Below are 20,902 nucleotides of genomic sequence, written 5' to 3'. Positions count from 1 at the left end.
TTCTGGAACTCTCTTGCTTTTTCGATGATGCAGCGGATGTTGGCAATTTGATCTCTAGTTCCTCTGCCTTTTCTAAAACCAGCTTGAACATCTGGAATTTCACAGTTCACGTATTGCTGAAGCCTGGCTTGGAAAATTTTAAGAATTACTTTGCTAGTGTGTGAGATGAGTGCAATTGTGTGGTAGTTTGAACTACCATATGATCCAGCAATCTTACACCTAAGGATATATGTGCACCCACAATGAAACATTACTCAGCCATAAAAAAGAATGAAATATTGCCATCTGTGACATGGATGGACCTAGAGAATATCATACTAATTCAGACAAAGACAAATATGTATCACTTACAATGTAGAATCTAAAAAATAATACAAATGAATCCAGAGACAAAGCAGAAACACAGTCACAGACACAGAAAACAAACTTATGGTTACCAAAGGGGAAAGAGAACAGAGAGGGATAATTAGGAATATGGGACTAACATATGCAAACTACTATACATAAAATAGATAAGCAATAAGGATTTACTATATAGTACAGGGAATTATATTTCATATTTTATAATAACCTATAATGGAAAATAATCTAAATATTTATTTGTTATTGTTCAGTTGTTAAGTTGTGTCCGACTCTTTGTGACTGCAGCACACCAGGCTCCACGGTCCTCTACTATTTCCCAGAGTTTGCTCAAATTGATATCCACTGAGCCAAAGATGCTATCTATCCATCTCATCCTCTGCTGCCCTTTTCTCCTTTTGCCTTAAATCTTTTCCAGCATCAGGGTCTTTTCTAATGAGTCAGCTTTTTGCATCAGGTGGCCAAAGTATTAGATATTCAGCATCAGTCTTTCCAATGAATATTTAGGGTTGATTTTCTTTAGGATTGACTTGTTTGATCTCCTTACAGTCCAAGAGAGTTTTAAGAGTCTTCTCCAACATCACAATTCTAAAGTATCAGTTCTTCAATGCTCAACCTTCTTTATGATCCAACTCTCACATCCATACATGACTACTGGAAAAACTATAGCTTTGACTATACAGAACTTTGTTGGCAAAGTGATGTCTCTGCTTTTTAACATGCTATATAGGTTAAGCTGACTCACAGTTCTGTATATCTAATACTCTAAATTAACTAAACTTTCAAAAGAGGGAAAGGAAAGAAAGGGGGAAGAAAAGGAGGGAGTAAGAGAGAGAGAGAAAAAGAGAGAAAGGAAAGGAAAGAGGAAGGAAGGGAGGGAGAGAGGGAGGAGGGGAGAGAGAGAGAGAAAGAGACAGACAGAAAGAAAGAACTGAAGGAAGAAAAGAAGGAAAAAAGAAGGGAAGACAAAAAATCTCCATGGTTATAATGAAGGTAGATAGGTGGATCTTCTATTTTAGGGGAACTATACCCTATCCTATTCCCTGAAGAATGAACATTTTAATTGCTTTGCCAATAACCATACGGATTTGTAACAGGTCAGTTACTTCTGTTCGGCAATCTGATTTTTATCTATGTCATCTATGGCCACAAAAGAAAACAAAATTGACAGGTGCTGATGGAGATCAAACAAGAAACTTTCTTCTAATTATCATCAGGTTCTAGTTAACTGAGTTAATCCAATACTGTCATTACGACCACAGTTTTTTTCATGATTGATTTCACAATAATAAGAAAATGATCTCATCAACTGGTTAGGAAGTACTCTAGATATTAAACTATTACAGTTTGTTTATTTAAAGCTCTACTAGTTGATAGCATGGAACTTACATATGTTACCAGAAGAGACAGAAATGAATGTATGCACTTGGCTAAAACATTCTACCACAGAGAAACATACAAAAATGTTCTACAGAAATGAAGATTAAAATTTTATTCTACAGCAATCTGGTAGCAAATGGTTCACTTAAATTCACAAATAAGGAAAAGTGAAAAATATACATCTTGCTTAAAGATTATAGCTTATCCTATAAAATGTTTTTCCTTATTTCTGTAGTAGGTTCATGAATGAAATGTTCATATTAAATAAATCAGATATTTAAAACGGTAGTGATATTTGACTAAATAATACGATGAATTAAATTGATAAATGCTTGTAGTTTATATTAGTTAAGGGAAATACTCTTCTTTGGCTGGGAAGTAGTAAAATATTAACTACAAAGCCAGTTGATTATTAAAAAGACACTTTCAGAAGGCCAATCAATGAGACTTTACTAAACTAACCACTAAAGCAGCAGTCTGGGGAATGTCAATTAGCAGTTAAGTTTCTCCAGTGCTTGCTCCCACTAGCACAGAATTAATAAAATATGTTTACATATTGCCTTGAGCAAACCTGAAGAATACTGCCAGTGCAATCTGAACTATAATTACATATTCATAATATCCTCCTTAATGAGAAATTTTCATTTATTCTTCATCTACTTCCCAAGTTTAACTAACTTTAGGAAAAATTCCAGTAAAAATTACCTAAAATCTCATGGCAATGTACTTTCAGTTTTATCCTTTTTCCAATTACACATGACACAAATGTAGTTCTTTGAAGACAAAATGCCTCCCAAGACCTTATTCCACATACTCCCAAAATTATATAATTAAAATTATTTTGAAAGTGTCTACATCCATAGTTTTGCACCAACTAATGTGAAGCTACAAAATGCAGTATTCTTAACTTCATCATGTCATACAGATTTCAAAACAGATATAAGAAGTGGAGATAAGGTAGTTAATTAATTATCTATTTGCCTGTAGAAAAACTGAACTTGTCTCCTCTATAGGATAACATAATATAAAATGGAAAATTTGTTGTAACAGTAAAAGAGAAGAATAGAAGTTAAGAGTTTTATGGGAAGGAAGAGAGCCCACTATAAACGGATACCTTAGGCTTAGCAGATGCAATCTTCGAACAAAGAAAGATATGGACAAACCTTAGAAGAGATGTGTAACTACTATACCTTAAGTCAACTAAAGTTTATATTCCTTGTACCTTAAAAGTAGAACCTCTGTAGATACCAAATTATTCTTTGCAAAGTCACTTCACTGAGCAACTTCTTCCATTTCTTTCCAAGTGTTTCTGAAAATCAGATTACATCTTATATCTATAGTAATTATTAAAAAAGAAGAAAGCATATGGCTTCAAATAATAATTCCAGAAAAGAAAATGAACTAGTAAAGTAAGAAATTAATTTAGGATTTATTTTGGCAAATGCTAAGTATGAAGTCATAACATGTCATCAAAGAGACCACCTGGTTCCCAAAATGAAATTGTCTGTATAGAATTCAATCCATTTCTTAAGATAAAAGTCTGGACAGAAGGAAGGTGTGAGACACCTTTTATTTTGGTAGATACTTTTACATCAAGAAAAAGTCAACGATTCTTTAGGAATTCTGACATCACTATTGACAATCTAGAAATTTCTCCACCAGTGAGCCACAGAAAGCTGAAATTTATAGTCAATCGTGAAATACATACAAACTGGTAATCTAAACAGTTTGTCCTCTTAACTGTTGTGGATACAGAATATATTGCACAGTCTTTGTTGAGAGAGATGAAAATATACTTCTAGAATCCTGGAACTAACTATATTCTAAATACTCAGTAATAATTGAAAGTCCCTCAACCACTAAAACAAAATAAAATCATGATCCTGTATCCTTTATTTAGATTCAAATAAAATTTTACGTAAAAAAACCCCTCCAGCACTCCAGGCCTTATACTAGGTACAACAGATTATGGCTGGAAGAATTTGAAGCCTATGATACATGGATGATAACTTCAGGCACAACAAAACTGAGATGAAACTACAGACTTGATACTCAACTCCCTACATTAATGGCCTGACAGAAAAAGGGACATAAATATTTCTGGCAATCAATTTTATTTATCTCAAGTCTCTACTGTTTTGTTGCACAACCTATCCAATATTCAAACAAAATTACAATAAACACAAGAAAGCAAGAAAAACAAATCTAATATTAAGTCATAAAGTAATCAACAGAATTGAACCCAGACATGCTGAAACTATCAAAGAGGCACTCGAAAATAACACGATTAATAAGCTAAAGGAATTAGTGGAAAAAGTGGATAATATGTACAAATAGGAAATTTCAACAAAAAGATGGAGATTACCAAGGGGAGTGAAATGGAAATGCTATAAGTGAAAACTGCTATATCAGAAAGAATACCTTTGATGAGATTATCAGCAAGAACGGCACAGAAGAATAAGTAAACTGTAAGGATAGGGCAAGAAGAATTATCCAAACTTTCAAAACATAAACTCAAGAGAAGATTGAAAAAACACAAAATAGAGCATTCAAGACTGTAAAACAACATCAGAAGGTTTTACATATGTGAAATCAGAGTCTCAAAATGAAAATACAGAGAAAATGGGGCCAATTATTTAATACTTTTGTTATCACAAACTCTATTGGGAATTTTAGGCTTCGTTTTTCTTCTTTACTTTATGCTTGGAGGTTACAGGACTTTTAAAGAGACTATAAAACTAGAGAAAATAGTGTATAAGTAAATTACCTATGATTCTAACAGTAATTTCAACTTGGAGCCTCCATGTTCATATGCAAAATACAATGCACTATGTTCAAAGTTGTAGTTGTGGTTTTGATGATGTGTGTAGGTTTTACCATCTGTTTCATCTATCTTCTTTTTGTTGTCGGGGCCCTTTTCTACATTTTTTTTTTACTTCACTTCACTGTATTCATTATTTTCCTTTCATATTATACTCTTTAAGCTATTTTATTTTATTAAGAAATAACTGTTTTTAGATTATTCAGTAGTTTAGATTGAGACAGCAGATCAAGATCCAATGTGCTCCATTCAACAAAGTTTGTACCTATACTTTCCAATTACACAAATACCCATGTGTTCGCCCAAGACAAAATATGATTATCTACATGGCTCACAAAAGCCATAACCCCAAGTTCGTTTCCAAAATGGATGCTACAGCTTCTGAGCCATTAGGCCTGTCCTGTATCATACCCTTTGACAAAATATATTTTACAGCTCATTTCTCATAAATATAACTGCACTGTACTTAACTGATAGTAAATCTGCTCTTTTTCATGACAAGGAGTTCAATTCTATTTTCATGGCTTACAGCTGACTATTAATAAATGAAGCCCCTATTTCTAAAAAATACAAAGTGAGCAAAAATGAAGAGCTACTTCAGTATGTCTGCCAATGACATTCTTAAAAGGGAACTAGTACAATTCAATTTCAAAAGACCTAATAAGACAGTAGGAAAAAGTAATATATTAACTTAGCATTAAGCACCATTCGTTTCTCACAAAAGAGTTAAGTTCTATAAACTCAGAATCTAGCAGTGTTAAAGTGTCAGTTAAAAACAGAAACAACAAAGCCCTAAACATCAGCTCCTCAATGAAAAGTTCTTCTGGACACTTACCCGAGTCTTCCTAGCATCTCAAGCTCAGGAACCTGTGGTCCACATGTCTCTATCTGCAGTGGTTGGTATTCATACAGAGCTTCTTCAAGTTTTTGAATGGGTGCTAATGAAATATGCTGACCCTGTTAGAAAAATGAAAGAAAAGAATACTTGTAAATATTACTTTCATATTACTACTTATTTGCAGTTTTTAAAGATGAGCTAAATTTCTTCACGTTAAAAATATTACCTGTTTTTCATTGTATTACTGAAACCCACATTATATAATTAACACACAGCGACAAATAATTTAAAGGAAGAAAATCAAATCCATCATTAAATTCAAATTTAGCCTTAAAGAGTAGTTGTTCAATGTCAGTGGTGAAAGTGAAAAGTGTTAGTCGCTCAGTCATGTCTGACTCTGCGATCACATGGACTACAGCCTGCCAAGCTCCTCTGTCTATAGGATTTTCCAGGCAAGGATACTGGAGTGGGTAGCCATTTCCTTCTCTGGAGGATCTTCTCGACCCAGGGATCAAACCTGGGTCTCCTGCACTGCAGGCAGATTCTTTACCATCTGAGTCACCAGGGAAGCCCAATGTCAATGGCAGAATTCACCAAATATATAAGCATAATCTGTTCTCACATTTTCCTATTACAATTTTGATAATTTGTGCTTTCTTGAAAGTTATAGATAGGGAGCACAGTAATGAAATCATTATGTGCAAAGTTTTGCCACAGAATGTCTATTCTGAGTCTATAATGGAAGTAAACTTACTTATCAAATGTGTGTATTTGATGTCTACTTACACACACACACACAAAATGAGAAAAGTTTATGCAAAAACTAAGTTGGATAAAATATCCACATATTTTCCTGAAAAGTACTACTGGAAAACTAAAATTAAAAGACCATATTTGATTAAAAATATACAAAATAAAATGCCACTCAGCAACATAGCACCATTACATTGAGATTTCCATATTTATAATCTGAGCATAGAATTCTAATTTTTGAATATGTGTATTTTTTTTACAGTCCATGTTTTCTGATTCTAACTACAGTTCTGTTACTTTTCTTGGTATAGTTCTCATCAGTTTCTCTATGTCCTAACTTTCTAATAAAAACTAGTTTTTACAGTTATTAGTTCTAATATTTTCTAATTTTTAATTTATTTCTCTTATTACCTCCCTTAGTTTCCTTTTCTTTTTCCCCTATATTACTAAGTTGGATACATAAAGCAATTGTTTTCTCTTTTATTTAAAGGAGGAGGAAAAAAAGGTAAAAACCATGACTTACAAGCGCAGCTGAGGCAGTGACGAATGAGACACTGAAGATGTCTGTATATGACTCATGGTTTTTCTCTTCAACAACTTTAATATGCTGTAACATTATCTTAGCTAGTTTAACATAATATTAACAGCTTCTCTGACACTGGGACCTCACAAGTCCATCACCAAATCTGGGGAAAGGACTTGAAAAAACATTTCTCCAGAGATACACAAATGGCCAATAAGCACAAGGAAAGATGACTAACATCACTACTCATTAGGGAAATCCAAATCAAAACTATAATGATATACAGTCATCCCTCAGTATCTCTAGGGCTGGAGGAGAGGTCTGGTGCCATGATCCAGATACCAAAATTCGCAGATGCACAAGTCTCTTATATAAAATGGCATACTAGTACAGTCAGCCCACTCCATCCCCAGATTCCTCATCCCTGGGTTCTGCGTCCACAAACTGACCAAACCCAGATGGAACTTCATGGTTGGCTGAATCCATAGATGTGGAAGCCACAAATACAGAGGGCCCCACTGTGGCACTTCACACCCACAGCTATTTAGGATGTCTATTATCCAGAACAAAAACAAAAAACACATAAAATAACAAGTACTGGCAAGGATGTGGAGAAACTGGAACTCACGTGCATTGCTGATGCGAATGTAAAATGGTGTTACTGTGGAAAATAGATAGCAATTCCTCAAAAGATTAAATATAAAATTACCATATGAGCCGGGCTTTCCTGGTAACTCAGACGGCAAAGAATCCACCTACAATGCAGGAGACCCAGGTTCGATCCCTGGGTTGGGAAGATCTCCTGGGGAAGGGACTGGCTACCCACTCTAGTATTTCTGCTTGGAGAAATCCATGGACAGGAATAGACAGGCTACAGTCATGGGGTTGGAAAGAGTCGGACACAACTGAGCAACTAACACTTGCACCTGCACTACCATATGAGCTAACAACTCCGTTTCTTGGTTATACCCAAAAGGAAGGAAGCAAGAACTTGAACAGCTGTGCTCATAGCAGCATTATTCACAATAGCCAAGAGATAAAGTAACCCATGTTTCCATCAATTAATTAATGAATAGGATATACAACATAATGGACTATTTTGTTGCTGTTCAATCACTAAGTCATGTCCGACTCTTTGTGACCCCATGCAATGCCACACCAGACATCCCTGTCTTTCACTATCTCCCAGAGTTTGCTCAAATTTATGTCCATGGAGTCAGTGAGCTATCTAACCATCTCACCCTCTGCTGCCTTCTTCTCCTTTTGCCTTCAATCCTTCCCAGCATCAGGGTCTTTTCTAATGAATCGGCTCTTCATATCAGTTGGACACAGTATTGGAGTTTCAGCTTCAGCATCAGTCTTTTCAATGAATAGTAAGGACTGATTTCCTTTAGGATTGATTGGTTGGATCTCCTTGCTGTCCAGGGGATTTTCAAGAGTCTTCTCTAACACCACAGTTCAAAAGCATCTACTCTTCAGTACATAGCCTTCTTTATGGTCCAACTCTCACATCCGTACATGACTACTGGAAAAACCATTAAGTTTGACTATATGGACTTTTGTTGATAAAGTGATGTCTTTCATTTTTAGTATGTATCTAAGTTTGTCATAGTTTTTCTTCCAAGCACCGAGTGTCTTTTAATTTCATGGCTGCAGTCATCATTCACAATGATTTTGGAGCCCAAGAAAATAAGATCTGTCACTGTTTCCACTTTTTCCCCTTCTATTTACCATGAAGTGATGGGACTGGATGCCATGATCTTAGTCTTTTGAATGTTGAGCTCTTAAGTCAGTTTTCTGACTCTCCTCTTTCACCCCTCATTGGAGCTCTTTAGTTCCCCTTTACTTTCTGTCATTAGAGAGGTATCATCTGCATATATAAAGTTGTTGATATTTCTTCTGACAATCTTGATTCCAGTCTGTGATTCATCCAGCCTGGCATTTCCCATGACGTACACTGCAAATAAGTTAAATAAACAGCATGACAATATACAGCCTTGTTGGACCCTTTTCCCAATTTTGAACCAGTGAGTTGTTCCATGTAAGGCTGTAACTGTTGCTTCTTAACCCGCATACAAGTTTCTCAGGAGACACGTAAGGTGGCCTGGTATCTCCATCTCTTTAAGAATTTTCCACAGTTTGCTGTGATCCACACAGACCACCTGACCTGCCTCTTGAGAAATCTGTATGCAGGTCAGGAAACAACAGTTAGAACTGGACATGGAACAACAGACTGGTTCCAAATAGGAAAAGGAGTACGTCAAGGCCGTATATTGTCACCCTGCTTATTTAACTTCTATGCAGAGTACATCATGAGAAACGCTGGACTGGAAGAAGCACAAGCTGGAATCAAGATTGCCGGGAGAAATATCAATAACTTCAGATAAGCAGATGACACCACCCTTATGGCAGAAAGTGAAGAGGAACTCAAAAGCCTCTTGATGAAAGTGAAAGAGGAGAGTGAAAAAGTTGGCTTAAAGCTCAACATTCAGAAAACGAAGATCATGGCATCCGGTCCCATCGCTTCATGGGAAATAGATGGGGAAACAGTGGAAACAGTGTCAGACTTTATTTTTCTGGGCTCCAAAATCACTGCAGATGGTGACTGTAGCCATGAAATTAAAAGACACTTACTCCTTGGAAGGAAAGTTATGACCAACCTAGATAACATATTCAAAGGCAGAGACATTACTTTGCCAACAAAGGTCCGTCTAGTCAAGGCTGTGGTTTTTCCTGTGGTCGTGTATGGATGTGAGAGTTGGACTGTGGAGAAGGCTGAGCGCCGAAGAATTGATGCTTTTGAACTGTGGTGTTGGACAAGACTCTTCAGAGTCCCTTGGACTGCAAGGAGATCCAACCAGTCCATTCTGAAGGAGATCAGCCCTGGGATTTCTTTGAAAGGAATGATGCTAAAATTGAAACTCCAGTACTTTGGCCACCTCATCCAAGAGTTGACTCATTGGAAAAGACTCTGATGCTGGGAGGGATTGGGGGCAGGAGGAGAAGGGGACGACAGAGGATGAGATGTCTGTATGGCATCACTGACTCGATGGACGTGAGTCTGAGTGAACTCCAGGAGTTGGTGATGGACAGGGAGGCCTGGCGTGCTGTGATTCATGGGGTCGCAAAGAGTCGGACATGACTGAGCAACTAAACTGAACTGAACTGAACTGAACTGAATCTCTAGGTGATAAGACTGTGTGAACTATTTATATTTTTACCTCTATGCAATATTTTTTAAATTCATCAAAATGGGTAAACTTTACATTTATAACCATAAAAAGTATAAAAAACAATATATATGGGGCCATATTGAGCAACAGCATAGGGAAACAATTCATACCCAATGACAACTGGCTTGATGTCTTCAATAAGCCACAGCATGAGAAAGAAAATCAAGAAATGTAGCATGAGATATGAGCTGTTCTAGATTTTTTAAAAATTAAAAAGTTTAATAAATATAACAAGAGTCATTAGCTCAGTAACAATTTAGGAAGGAAAAAACAGACATTTTTTAGGAAGGAAAAAAATGAGACATCTGAGGGAAAATGGATAAAATTTGAATATGGCCTGGGTATAAGAATACATTGGAAACATTTTATTAACTTTGTTTGGTGTGATTATGGCATTATGGCTATGTACAAGGATGTCCTATATCAGGGCAGGTCAGAGGGAGATGCAGACTAAACAATTTAAAGGTAAAATTTTACAACCTGCAATTTACTTCCAAATCATTCTGAAAAAATATATATGAAGCAAATTAAAAATTACTGAATCTAGACATTAGGCATATGAGTTTCACTGTAAGATTTTTCTACTTTGTATTTTGGAAATTTTTCATTATAAACAGTTTTAAAACCTATGCAATCTTTGTTAGTTTCAAAAGAAAAATAGCTATGCATTTATAGCCGAGGAAAATAAAATAGTGCCAAAGAAAGAAGAGCCTAGAATCAAGTAGGTCAGGTTTGTAGCTATTTTAGTAACTAGGTTTGAAGATCTGAGTACTGACTGAGAGGAAGAGGGGGGAAAAGTTATAATTAAAACTGCAAGACTTGGTAGTAACCTGAAATAGCTCAGTTGAATATTAAATGAGAAAACCAGACAAATCTGAAGACTAACTGAAACAGGATAATTGGGAAAGAGAAGGATTGAGAAAATTTTTAAAGATAAAACACTGACTTTGGAGAAAGTATTTGCAAATGACATGCCTTATAGAAAATTTGTATCCAGTATACATGTTAAGGACTCTTAAAACTGAAAAATTCTTTAAAAAAACAAAACCTCCAATTTAAAAATGGGTAAGGATTTTAATAGTCATTTCACCAAAGAAGATACATCAAAGGCTAATAAGTACATGAAATGATGCTCAACAGCAGTAATCATTAGAAAAATGCAAATTAAAAGTACAATGAAGTACTACTTCACACCCCCCACAATGGCTATAATCAAAGTATCACTAAGGATATAGAGAAATTAGAACCCTTAAACACTGCTGATGAGAGTGTACAATGGTGTGACCACTTTGAAATAAGTTTGGCAGTTTCTCATAAATTTACTATACAACTTGATAATTCCACTTAAAGGTATCTACTCAAGAGAAATGTATGTTCAAAGACTTTTACAAGAATGTTCACAGCAGCATTATTCATGGTAGCCAAATAGTGGAAACAATTTAAATGTCCATCAACGGGTGAATGGATAAGCAAAATGAAGTATATTCATACAAAATGAATATGAATTCATTCATTTAATATTCATATGCTGAATACTATTTAGCAACAGAAGGGAGTAAGATATTGATACATGCTGTAACATATGAACTTCAAAAATATTATAATCAAAAGAGAAGCCAGGCAAAAGACTATATATTGTTTGATTCCATTTGTAAGTAATGTTCACAGGAGGTGAAACTATAGATAGTAACATTAATAATTGCTAGGGGCTAGGAATGTGAATGTAAAGTGACTACACAGAAGTACAAAAATCACTGAATCATACATTTTAAATCAGCAACTTTTTGTAGCAAGTAAACTATAACTTAATAAGTTTGTTTACGAAATAAAGAGTTTAAGATGGTGGTTCAATCAATTCAACATTGTTGACTATGTATGAAATTTACATGTAGAAATTTTCAGTAAAGGCAGCTAAAAATATAAACAAAAGAGAAGTTTTGCTATTATCACCAACAAAATGATGGTCAAAGTCATAAGAAAAAATAAAATTTGGGGGAGACAAATGTATAAAGTGTGAGATCCTAGTAATGAGTCCTGAAAAACACCCACAGTAAGTAATTCAAGTATGTTTTGTTGACCTTTCAAAACTATTAACACAAAACCGAGGCCTTTTCAATTTCTGTTGCAGTTGCCATATAAATAATAAATAAATGAGGCTGAGGGTAAAAATGTAGTGTGGAGAGGCACAGCAAGTCATGCAAACTTAGATAAGATCCACGTACTCAGGTGGGAAACTGCAGGCAAACTGTACATTCAAAAGCATAATTAATGTTTTACTCCCCCAAAATGTAACAAAATAGAGCCCTTGTTTCTCTCCTAAGATATACCTTAGAGCACTAGATTATATTTCAATAATTTTCTAGTCACACATTTGTAGAAAAGCATTTGTAGAAAAGTAAGGAAAGTGAAGTCACTCAGTCATATCCAACTCTTTGCAACCCCATGGTCTGTAGCCTACCGGAACCTCCATCCATGGGATTTTGTATTGGAGTGGGTTGCCATTTCCTTCTCCAGAGGATCTTCCTGACCCAGGGATTAAATCCAGGTGTCCCGCATGGCAAGAAGACGCTTTACTGTTTGAGCCATACAACTCCCTTAAAAAGACTTTCCAAAATTCAGCTCATTTCAATATAGAAAAACATAAAAACATTTGAAGAACAATGCAAATGCTGACAAAGATAATTATACATGGCTGTAATTTTAAGTAATAATTTGAAATATATCTTTAACTTGTCTTACTCAGCAAGCTTCACATTTACTATAAAAATGTTTATAATTTACTGAGATTAATCTGTTGATTGAGATTCATGGTAAATAGATGGGGAAACAATGGAAATAGTGAGAGACTTAATTTTGGGGGGCTCCAAAATCACTGCAAATGGTGACTGCAGCCATGAAATTAAAAGACACTTGCTCCTTGGAAGAAAAGCTATGACAAACCTAGACAGCATATTATAAGCAAAGACATTACCTTCCAACAAAGGTCCATCTAGTCAAAGCAATGGTTTTTCCAGTAGTCATGTATGGATGTGAGAGTTGGACTATATGGAAAGCTGAGCCCCAAAGAATTGATGTTTTGAACTGTGGTGTTGAAGACTCTTAAGAGTCCCTTGGACAGCAAGGAGATCAAACCAGTCAATCCTAAATGAAATCAGTCATGAATATTCATTGGAAGGACTGAAGCTGAAACTGAAACTCCAATAATTTGGCCACCTGATGGAAAAGACCCTGATGCTGGGAAAAACTGAAGGCAGAAGGAGAAGGGGACGACAGAGGATGAGATGGTTGGATGGCATCACTGATTCGATGGACATGAGTTTGAGCAAGCTCCGGGAGTTGGTGATGAACAGGGAAGCCTAGCCAACCCTCTCCAGTGTTCTTGCCTAGAGAATCCCAGGGACGGGGAGGCCTGGTGGGCTGCCGTCTATGGGGTCGCACAGAGTCGGACACGACTGAAGTGACTTAGCAGCAGCAGCAGCAGGGAAGCCTAGCATGCTGCAATCCATGGAGTCGCAGGTCGACACAACTGAGCAACTGAACTGAACTGAACTGAGATTGATCTGTTAGATCATCTATAGCACACTACAAACATTATCCTTATTCATCCTCCTCAAATAAAAGAATAACACAGATTATCTTTTGTGCTAATTCTAAAATGCAGGATTCACTTCCAAATTAAAATTATATGATCTAGATTTCTGGAAGCCATTTAATAAGCAATAAAGTTAACTCTGAAAACAGTTCTTACTTCAAAAAAACTTGTCACTATGTCAACATATACATGTGCACAAACTGAGAAGGCAGCAAAGCATTTAAAATAACATGAGTAAAGAAAATACATGATTTTCTAATAAGAATAACAGCAACAGAAATTTGAATAATCATTAATATATAGACTATTGACATCAACTATTGAAAAAATGCTATAAATAAAAATAGCCTTCCATATCAATTAGTATATGATTCTCTGTTAAATACCATACAACAGGTTATAATTTATAAAGTATTAGTCATTCAGAGTGACTGGCTAAATGATTCTGAAAATCCTTTAACACAATTTTAAGATTCAGAACACTCTTAATTTTCATATCTTACTTAAATGATTTTTATTCACCAGACTAGCCATATCTTCAACATATTTGCTAATAAACTCTGTAAGCTTGGTAAAACCCTCTTGGGTATAAATGTCTATTTAACATCTATCTACCCCATTAGACTGTAAGGCCCTGTTGTTCACTGCCATGCCTCACGGCACAGTACCCAGCAGGGAAGAACTGCTTGGTATTTTGTAAAAAGGGGCATGTGAACAGTCATCTGGTATTGTAGTATGAACATTAGAAAAACCAGTAAGATGGAGGTCAGGTTTCCAAATTCTATAAATTTCAGAATGTTCTTACTGTGTGTAAACAATTGGAATTTTGTAATTACATGTACTCTGAGAGTATGTAAGGAATACATCTCCAGCTTCTCCACACTTTAATACTGTTCTTTCACTTATTCATTAGAAAAAGTCAGTAGATGATTTTTATCCCTAGCCTGGAAATGTGCTTTCTAGCCACTGAAGGATCATTTCAACAAAATTTCAGACAACAAAACATTGTGGTTATTCTGTTATAATGAAACACCCATTCAAAAGACAAATACTGAACAAAGACTATAAGCCAAGAACTAAAGGGTACAGCAATAAAACAGATACAAGCTCCAGCCTTCAGGGAGCTTGTATTCTAGTAAATCACTTTTCAATGAGATTGCTACTTCTATTTTGTTGAATCATCTTAATGCAAAACAAGGGACCGCCCTGGTGGTCCAGTGGGTAAGACTCCAGGCTCCCAATGCAGGGGGCCTAGGTTTGACACCTGGTTAAGGAACTGGAGCCCACATTTTGCAAAAGGCTTGGCACAGCCAAATAAATATTTAAATGCAAAACAAAAACAAACAACAAAACAATGATAGTGGTGGCTGTTTTTCAAAAACTAGATCCTCTTACATGCTAAATTTATCAAATCCATTAGAATACATAACATGGCTAAAGGGACTTAGACACCAGAATATTTCACTGGTCTCAGTGCATTAAACCACTACAATTCTACCGATTATTTCTAGAGAAAATATCTGTTGGAGACCTTTCAGAAAAACCAACTACTTTTGAAATACTGTTTCTATGTTGGAAATATCCTAATAATTTAAGTATGTGTGTGTACATACATACAGGTGTTTTCTATGTGTGTACATGTATGCATCTGTATGTGGATGTGGACATATTTTTTTAATTGTGTTCATGTGCATACTCAGTTTTTTAATGGAAGAGAGAATACTTAAAAAATATACCCGGCACTGACTCCACGCTATTTATTCTAAGTAAATTTCGTTTCAATTCAGTTGTTTTCAATTTATTTTAGGAGCAAGCAGAACAATTTTTATACTATGCTGTTCTGGTCACTCTACGGTGATATCAGCCTGTCATCACTGCAACAGCTGCATGGCAACAACTTCCTGGTAGCACATAATTTTATGGTAAGTACAATTCATTTTCCCCACAGAAACAGCTTTCTCTAATTTTTTTAAAAATTCACAGAAAAACACTGAGTGCCAAGACCCTGCATAGTAAGAAGCAACTATATACTTCTGCTGACACTGCCTCTAACCTAATATGAACTGAAGTGATTTTATTTCTCTAAGCTTCATTTTTATCAACAATGGGAGGGTGGGAGCAAACTGGAGGGTTGGACTAGATGTTCTCCTAGGTCCAACCTGCAATGATTTCATGACAACTAAGTGGAAATAAACCACTATCTGATAATGTATCATGAAAATAAGAATAATTTCCCCAAATTTAATGTATAATAGTTTGATTCTATATACACTAAAGAAACAGTGGGAAAAACAATCACTAATTCCCGGATTCCCAACTTTGTAATCATCAGGTTCCACTCCCTTTCTGAATATGTGTTTTGGAATGAGCAGAATATAACTTTAAAAAAAATAATTACAGTTGGCTTTTATAAACATTCTAACACTGATTTATTCCCACAAATCAGCCTTTATGAGCATTCCTGTTTTTTAAAAAAATATGATGCCTAAATAGTAAATTACCTATTTTTCCCAAATTTTTCCTTCTAAACAAAAACAGACTTCTCCAGAATATAAAAAAGGATTTATCCTGAATACACTAGAAAGAGCACCATATTTTTCTGACTCTTTAGTGACTATCAGTTCCATTTGAATATGTAAGATATGCTTTGAAACATCAAAGGAGAATTTAACTACCCAGCTGGGCTTAAACGTCTTATTCATCATTAGAAATCAAACAGTCCTAAATATGTTATACCCTCACTTGGCCAAGTCAAGTCTCCAAAACCGTTTCTATATCAAATTGGCCCAGAAAACATCATCAAAATCTGTTCACTAAAGTGGAATTACTTTAATCCTGTTATCTAAATTAACTTGTAATCTCCTCCCCACAAACACACCACTTAGTGTTCAAATTACCGCATTAAAAAAATGTTCTTTAATAATATATCAACTCTTTTTAGAACTCATATTGTTAAATCAATCTAAACTATTCCTTGAAAAAGAATTTCAAAGACAAAATGCAACATTTATAGAAATTTTAACTTCAGGGGAGAAGTTAGGAAATAATATCTTTAGAAAAAGATTTTAACATTAAAGTATTTCGAATATAAAAACTGAATCCTACACATTTTTAAAAATTAGTTAACTTTTTTGGCACTCCATGTGGCTGGTGGATCTTAGTTCCCTAATCAGGGATTGAACCCAGGCCCCGGCAGTGAAGGCATCAAGTCCTAACACATCCAAGACATATCCAAATGTTATCTAGAAGGATCCCAAATAACAAGACTGATTTAAGTTCAACACAGCTATAATAATGAAGTCACACCCTGTACAGGCGGTTAGGTTCTACAGTCAGAGTAAGGCAAAAACTGGTCAAAATAACTCCTTCAAAAATCGTTTAAATACCCTATAAAGTACATTGTTCTGTGCATACTATAATCTTTATATATAAATTCAACCCAGCTAGCTTTTCCTCCAGCATTAGAATAGATTGGTTTGTTCTGTGGAAAATCAGATAAAGTACTTGGCTTGCTTTTGGCAATATGTTGTTTTAAAAACACTTTTTACTGGGGGAAAAGAGTTCTTTGCTATTTTTCTCCCTAATTAGGTGTTTTCAACTTTAGTTAAATTCAAATAAGTTAAATGTACATATGATATGACTCTTCTAAATATGACAGGTTTCTGAATGTTCATTCAATTGAATTCATGGGGAAAAAATGGCATCTGAGATGACGAAGGCTGAATGTGACTTATATGGAGGGAAAGAGAGCACTTCTAATAAAAAAAAATTTTTAAACCAAGAAAAGCGTCAGTACTGTAGTAGAAATAGAAGCCAGAATATGAATGATAAAAAAAAGAACGGAAGTTGTGAAGTAGAAACACTGAATAAATCTGATTATTTTCATCAAATTCTAAGATAAAATGAAAACAAGGAGATATGGCATTAGCTTAAAGAAAAAGTAGGGTCCAAGGAAGAGTTTTTGTTTGTTTTGGTTTTGTTGTTTTAGGTTTTATTTTCCCTTGAGCACTAATAAATGAGGCAGTGTTGAAAAGTATTATTTTTACATTCTTTCTCTGATGCTTGTCTTGCTACTGAACTACCATTTGTTGCCAAGAGGACAGAGTGTCCAGCAAATCATATCTGTTTCTATAAAAAGATCAGAAAAAAACATCAAGCAGACTATTCGGTGAGACAAAAATCTGCCTCCTTAAAAAAGTCTCCACGAATCTTAAGAAAAACATTTTTTACCAGAAATTTTACAAACTTTTCAGTCATATAGCATTTTGGCTCATTTACTTTTAATAATTACAAACACAGTTTTCAAGAAAAAAATTCTTATCTTGGCACTTTAAGTAGACTTTTAATTAGCCATCAATAATAACAACTTAAGTCCAAAATTTTGAATGTGATAAAATATGAAAATTGCTTTATATAAAGTTCTCTCAAATATTACTTTTATGATACAAGCAAAACAAAAAATATCACATAAGATTAGTAGAATTTTGAAGCAGAAAAATTTTTCAATGGAAAGGGAGCAGAAAGCTTCTTTATACCATAATAGAGATCAAATAGTTCAAGAAATCACACTTTCTTTAGATCTAAACCCTCTGTGCCTAGTACAGTGCTTGGCACATACCAAGAATGTTTGTTTCATAAATGAACAAATGTTTTATAATGATCCACCATATACCATTCACTCTAATTGTCTAATCCAAGCCATCCCTCCCCAAAACTACAAAACAAATCTGGTTCTATTTGAGGACATTTAACTACAGAATAAGTGGTTATTGTCCTATCTCCACTGTAGAAAATAAACTACTAAATCAAACTATACTGACTTTATCCTTCTTTTGTCCTAAAAGGAAAAAAGTTCTATGAATGCCCTAACCATCCCAACCTGCCTTCCCCAAACACATATCACCACTACCACCCTCACAAAACCACCATGCAATTAGATCTAGACTCTAAATATAGAATATTTACGATTCTCTGATTCCCTTGCAATTTCACATAAACTGACTTCTACTAAAGTCATGCAGATAGAGAATATGATTATTTAACACACAATAATCACAAATAACACCCACACAAAGGACATAGATATTCAATGAACATCTATTATACGCCATGTACTATGCTAGTCTTTATACATACAGCTGAGATAAGTATTACTTTATTTTACAGGAAAACAAACTAATGTTCTCTAAGACCAAGTAACCTACCCAAGTTTTAAATCCTACACTTCCAGCATTCACCAAGCACTTTCCTATAGGACTATGGTATAAAAATTGATTGATCAGAACATTTAGAGGATATTAGGCCCTAGCAGGCTTCCCTGGTGGCTCAGACAGCAAAGAATCCTCCTGCAGTGCGGGAGACCTGGGTTTGGTCCCTGGGTTGAGAAAATTTCCTGGAGGAGAGCATGGCAACCCACTCCAGTATTCTTGCCTGAAGAATCCCAATGGACAGAGGAGCCTGGCGGGCTGCCGTCCATGGGGTTGCAAAGAGTCAGACATGACTGAGGGACTAGGCACAGAACACACAGGCACTAGTGAAGGGATGAGGGAAAGGATACACCACTAGAATGGATTCTACTTTCTAGCACTGAACAACACATGCTTATAGTTATATTAAATGTAAATTAGGAAATGCTCATTTATTTTAAAACGTTTGTATATAAGTGCTTTTTAAATGAAAGTTACCCTAATTCATTAAAACATACAATTCAATTTCTTTTTAGAAAACATTCACATTCAACTTCGCCACAATACATTTAGATTGATGCAAATTTCTCCTGTACTGAGCTATGTGCTTCATCTTTCTTAGCATCTCTCTTAGAAGTTCAGTCTTCTTTTTTAACAAGGAAAAAACAGTATCTTGCTAAAAAAAAAAACTATGGCTTGTCTATGAATCCATGAAAACTGAACAGATTTTAAAATATGAACCAGGAAGACTACTTCAACTGGAAAGAAATCCTAAAAATGTAAAAGTAAGCCACTTTCCTAGAGAGTTGACTTAATAACCAAATCCTTAAATCACATTTTACTACAGTTTAACAGATCATTTTTCATAATCGACAGATATGTTTTATGTTCATGACATAAACTACATAAGCAATTCAGAAAAAAAAATCACAATCTTGGTATAAATTTTTCATCTGAGAACATTATGTGTCCACTGAGCATAAAAATGATTCTACAATACAGGAGTACACAGACTACCACACAATTTGTTTTTGTTTTTAAAAATTAAAAAAAACTAACTTTATTTTATAACTTTTATAACTAAATACATAAATACACACAGAAATAAATGAGAGGTACATTTAGTAAACCAGTGCACTAGAAGACAAAGAAAGCAATTAGTATGGGAGAGTTTAATGAACACAGCTTTAAAGCCCTTCTGGAAATTACAGGCTTGATAAAAGCCTACCAGTTGCTGAAACAGGTGCTACTGCCAATCAACTGCATTTGCTGAAGCTGAAGCATAAAGACATTAATTAATCTCTATACTGAAACCAATGGCTGCCTGCCATTTTGATTACCATTTTTTAGAAAAGGGAAAAAGATACAGTCCTTATATGGCCAAATACAACTCTAGGTAAACTACAATTCTAGGTAAGCACTATATCTACTTACTTAGTTATATTATTTTCTGGTGTTCTTTATTCTAAACCCAAAACTTCAGTAGGTTGGAGTCATGGGTCTTACAGTCTTTCCACCTGTTATTTTTGAGTTATTTCTAGTACCACAAAGAATATGAAAGTATTTGTGAGATACTTGGAGAAAGAGTCCTTTGTTGTTGTTCATTTTGAACCTTTCTACCAAGAGATACATGACTCACAAAGGCATTCTTTAGATCAAATCTGCCTTTTCACTAGAACTTACCCACACTCCCTTATCCCAGCTCTCAAAACACACACACACACCACATACCATATACCACACGTACATGCACACACCATACACTGCACACACGCACACACGCACACCCCTAAATATTTTGTCCTACCACCATCATATCCTACCTACCTTCATCATGTGAACTCTGTTCAGAGCACTGCTCAGAGGTGAACAAAGATAACAATACTTAATGCTTCCAAGTCTGGGCAATTTTTACAAAACTGATTCTGAAGTTCTTTTAAAATATGCTGGGATAAGATGCCAAAGAAATTGTTTCACATCCATTTGAAAACATGTAAATATAAAGTGAAAAATGTCTGTGGGGGTTAGTTTTACGATTTTCCATCCTTTCAATGTTTCAAGTTAACATTGATCCTTGAATCTTAAGTAACACTATCTGTTTTACATGTTTTTAAAGTTGCTTTCATTCAACTGTACATGCCTGTGACCTCCACAATGACCTCTACAAAAGCAGTTGTGCACTTTACTGTGGTGCAAATCCTCACAGACAAGTTGAA

The 20,902-nt window shown here is 35.1% G+C and overlaps 1 protein-coding gene across 3 annotated transcripts in view; it reads right to left on the bottom strand.

The window, feature by feature from the left end:
* MNAT1 (MNAT1 component of CDK activating kinase) overlaps nt 1-20,902 on the bottom strand; it is a 211,721-nt gene that overhangs the window by 71,303 nt on the left and 119,516 nt on the right. For all 3 annotated transcript variants that reach the window (XM_061429062.1, XM_061429063.1, XM_061429064.1), the window contains one exon: nt 5,397-5,518. In XM_061429062.1, coding sequence (XP_061285046.1) covers nt 5,397-5,518 — 122 coding nt within the window. Of the gene's footprint in view, nt 1-5,396; nt 5,519-20,902 lie in introns of those variants that run through there.

The sequence above is a fragment of the Bos javanicus genome, chromosome 10 (genome assembly GCF_032452875.1).
Source record: "Bos javanicus breed banteng chromosome 10, ARS-OSU_banteng_1.0, whole genome shotgun sequence".
Taxonomy (NCBI): domain Eukaryota; kingdom Metazoa; phylum Chordata; class Mammalia; order Artiodactyla; family Bovidae; genus Bos; species Bos javanicus.
Note: the sequence above shows the minus strand (reverse complement) of the source record. Positions and strands in the feature narration are given on the sequence as shown.